Source organism: Buceros rhinoceros, unplaced genomic scaffold, assembly GCF_000710305.1.
Source record: "Buceros rhinoceros silvestris isolate BGI_N320 unplaced genomic scaffold, ASM71030v1 scaffold3834, whole genome shotgun sequence".
NCBI lineage: Eukaryota > Metazoa > Chordata > Aves > Bucerotiformes > Bucerotidae > Buceros > Buceros rhinoceros.
Window position 1 is genome coordinate 103,108 of NW_010408660.1, and position 2,431 is coordinate 105,538.

The 2,431-nt window shown below is 41.7% G+C and overlaps 1 protein-coding gene across 1 annotated transcript in view; it reads right to left on the reverse strand.

The window, feature by feature from the left end:
• The window catches only part of COG5 (component of oligomeric golgi complex 5), a gene marked incomplete at its 5' end in the record, with an annotated part of 9,720 nt that extends 8,079 nt beyond the window's left edge, over positions 1-1,641 (reverse strand). The window contains 2 exons of the mRNA XM_010134931.1: positions 497-554; positions 1,502-1,641. Coding sequence (XP_010133233.1) covers positions 497-554; positions 1,502-1,641 — 198 coding nt within the window. The remainder of the gene's footprint in view (positions 1-496; positions 555-1,501) is intronic.
• Positions 1,642-2,431: the final 790 nt, after the last annotated feature.

A 2,431-nucleotide genomic window follows, 5' to 3' on the forward strand; every position in this document is an offset into this window, starting at 1 on the left:
CTTTCCTCAGAGTAATTTTAAGATTCAATGGTTCCTAAGTAAAGTCTTTGAAAGTCAGCAGTTTATGTAAGATTATGTGTTAAAGTCGCTTTGGTTAAAATTTGCAAACTATGCAGCACGTGCATATGCACCATGCACAAACTCGTACTTCTGGCAACAGGTATCAGCTAATGTTGCAACAAAATTAGGCATATTTTTAAAAAATTTATTAAAAGGTCAAAAAGACTTGATTGCTAAAGTTGCTCAGAACTGATTATCAAAATACATTTTCCTATGAAGTAGTTACTCCAGAGATGCATCAGCCTAATCTTCTCCCTGGAGCTCCATCTACTGACATCAAAAAAAGCTGCCAAATGCAGCGGTTCCTCAGAACTAAGATCTGTGGCCTTAACATTGGGGACCAAAGCTGGCAAAGAACGACATTCTCTGCACAGATATTATAAGTGCTTCCTCCATTTTAAGAAGTGGCAAGCATAATATAATGGTATTTATTTACCTTCCAGAGATTCAATTCCAGTTGCTTGGGCCAACAGGTCTTCATGTCTTGCAACAACCTTAAAGAAAAAGAACAGAGAAATCAACACAGAAAAATGGGGATGCGTGCCTGAAAGGAATATTAATGCATCATCATTATTCCTACATTAGGCAGACACGGGAAAAAACAGCCACACCTTAGAAATGAAAAGCTTTTCTGAATACAATTTAATTCACAAAAGCAGCAAGCTCAGAATGAGCAGGTCAGCAACTGTAGCACAGCTCACATCTTAATTACAGCCAGCAGAGCAATCACACTTCAACACATCCTCGTACAGAATAGTAATTGTAATTTCATCAATCACATAGTAATAGGGGATATTAACACTTCTAATATTTTCTGACATTTAGAGACCAGTTCCCAAAGAATTTCCCAATTGGGGCACAGGGAGGGAGGAGGCAAGTTTTGAAACTACACACAAACTGAGCATGTGTTCTCAGTGCAAGGACCACTGCGGATTTGTGGTGTCTGTGTAGATTTCACCAAAAAGTCTTCTACTATGCAAACTCAAAAGCCTTCCTGAAGGTGTGGAAGTGTGTCAACAGAGGTTATAATTGTCCAGCTAAAGGTAAGTCTAGGATATCCTAGGATACCCTCCAGCACATAAAGAAAGGCTGCAAGTTAAATTACTTGCTATCTCCTCACAACTGTCATCCCAAAACACAGGCCAGCATTTCTGATAGCTGACATGATCATTTGGAAAAAATCAGGAAGCATCCTTACAAGGAAGAGTAGAACCTGGGCTGCAGAAACTGAAAACAAAGAAGTATATGACTTCTTTGTAAGAACATTAAGAGTGGGCTTGACTGATTTAAATACCAGATTCACTACTATTTTTTGCTGCAAGTTGCATCTTTAGTTACTGCTTGCAGAGTACACTGGGCAGTCTCAGAAGCTCTAAGATTATTGAGGTCTTGACTCCTCTATATCAACCACTCCAAAACAACAGGTACACTTTAAACTTACTTGTAAATGAAGCTCTTTATCCAATTGACTAATACCTTGGGCAAGTTTTGCCAGTTGCTCAGCTATCACAGCTTGATGGATAGACTGCGAAGTGTAAGCTTTCACATCAAAGTCTTCTCTGAAGAAGTCAGCATAACATTCTGAAAAAGATTTATATTTTGTCTTTGTACATCTAAACAGTTAAATAATATTTATGGACCTAAAGCATACAGTTCTCTGCCCTTCAGTTTCTCCAAAGGTAACAGCACAAGTTCTCTACATCATATAATACAAATGACACCAATTTGAGAAGAGACCACAATCAAGAGAAACAAGTTTGGAGTTGATGACCAGGACAGGGTAGGGGAGTGTAAGTGGTGAAAAAGATACGTGTTCCTTTATTCCCCACAGCCTTTTCTTGAGTAGAATACACCCAAAAATACTGATACCTTCTTCTTCAAACTTTACACTGTAACCAGGGTGAGGCTGTTTAGGTTGTACCCACAATCAAACACACGCCAGTCATGTTCCAATTGCTGAGGACCGAAGTGGCATGACACACAATTTCATGAAATCACACCAGATTCTTGCAATGGTATCAGTTTATAAACTACTAAATTAATGATGCCGCAGTGATTATTTTGGATCAAGCAAGACCCTGGTTTCCAGACAGCACATACGAATATTACCAAGCACTTTCGTAGCTCCTTTCAGTGCACTTTTTTCTTCCTTTAGGAGCAAGTGACCACAGGTGAACAGGCCACCCCGCAGGACCGCGCCATGCAGACCCCTCTGCCAGCAGCGGGAGATCTCCTCCCCTAGGAGGGGGGCGCTCGGCCGGCGCGGCAGCACTCCCCAGCGCCCGCCATCCTTCCGCCACCCAAACTTTCCGAGACTTGACAGCGCGGGGGCTCACCGTCCTCCTCGCCCCGTCCCCGAGCACCAGCACCT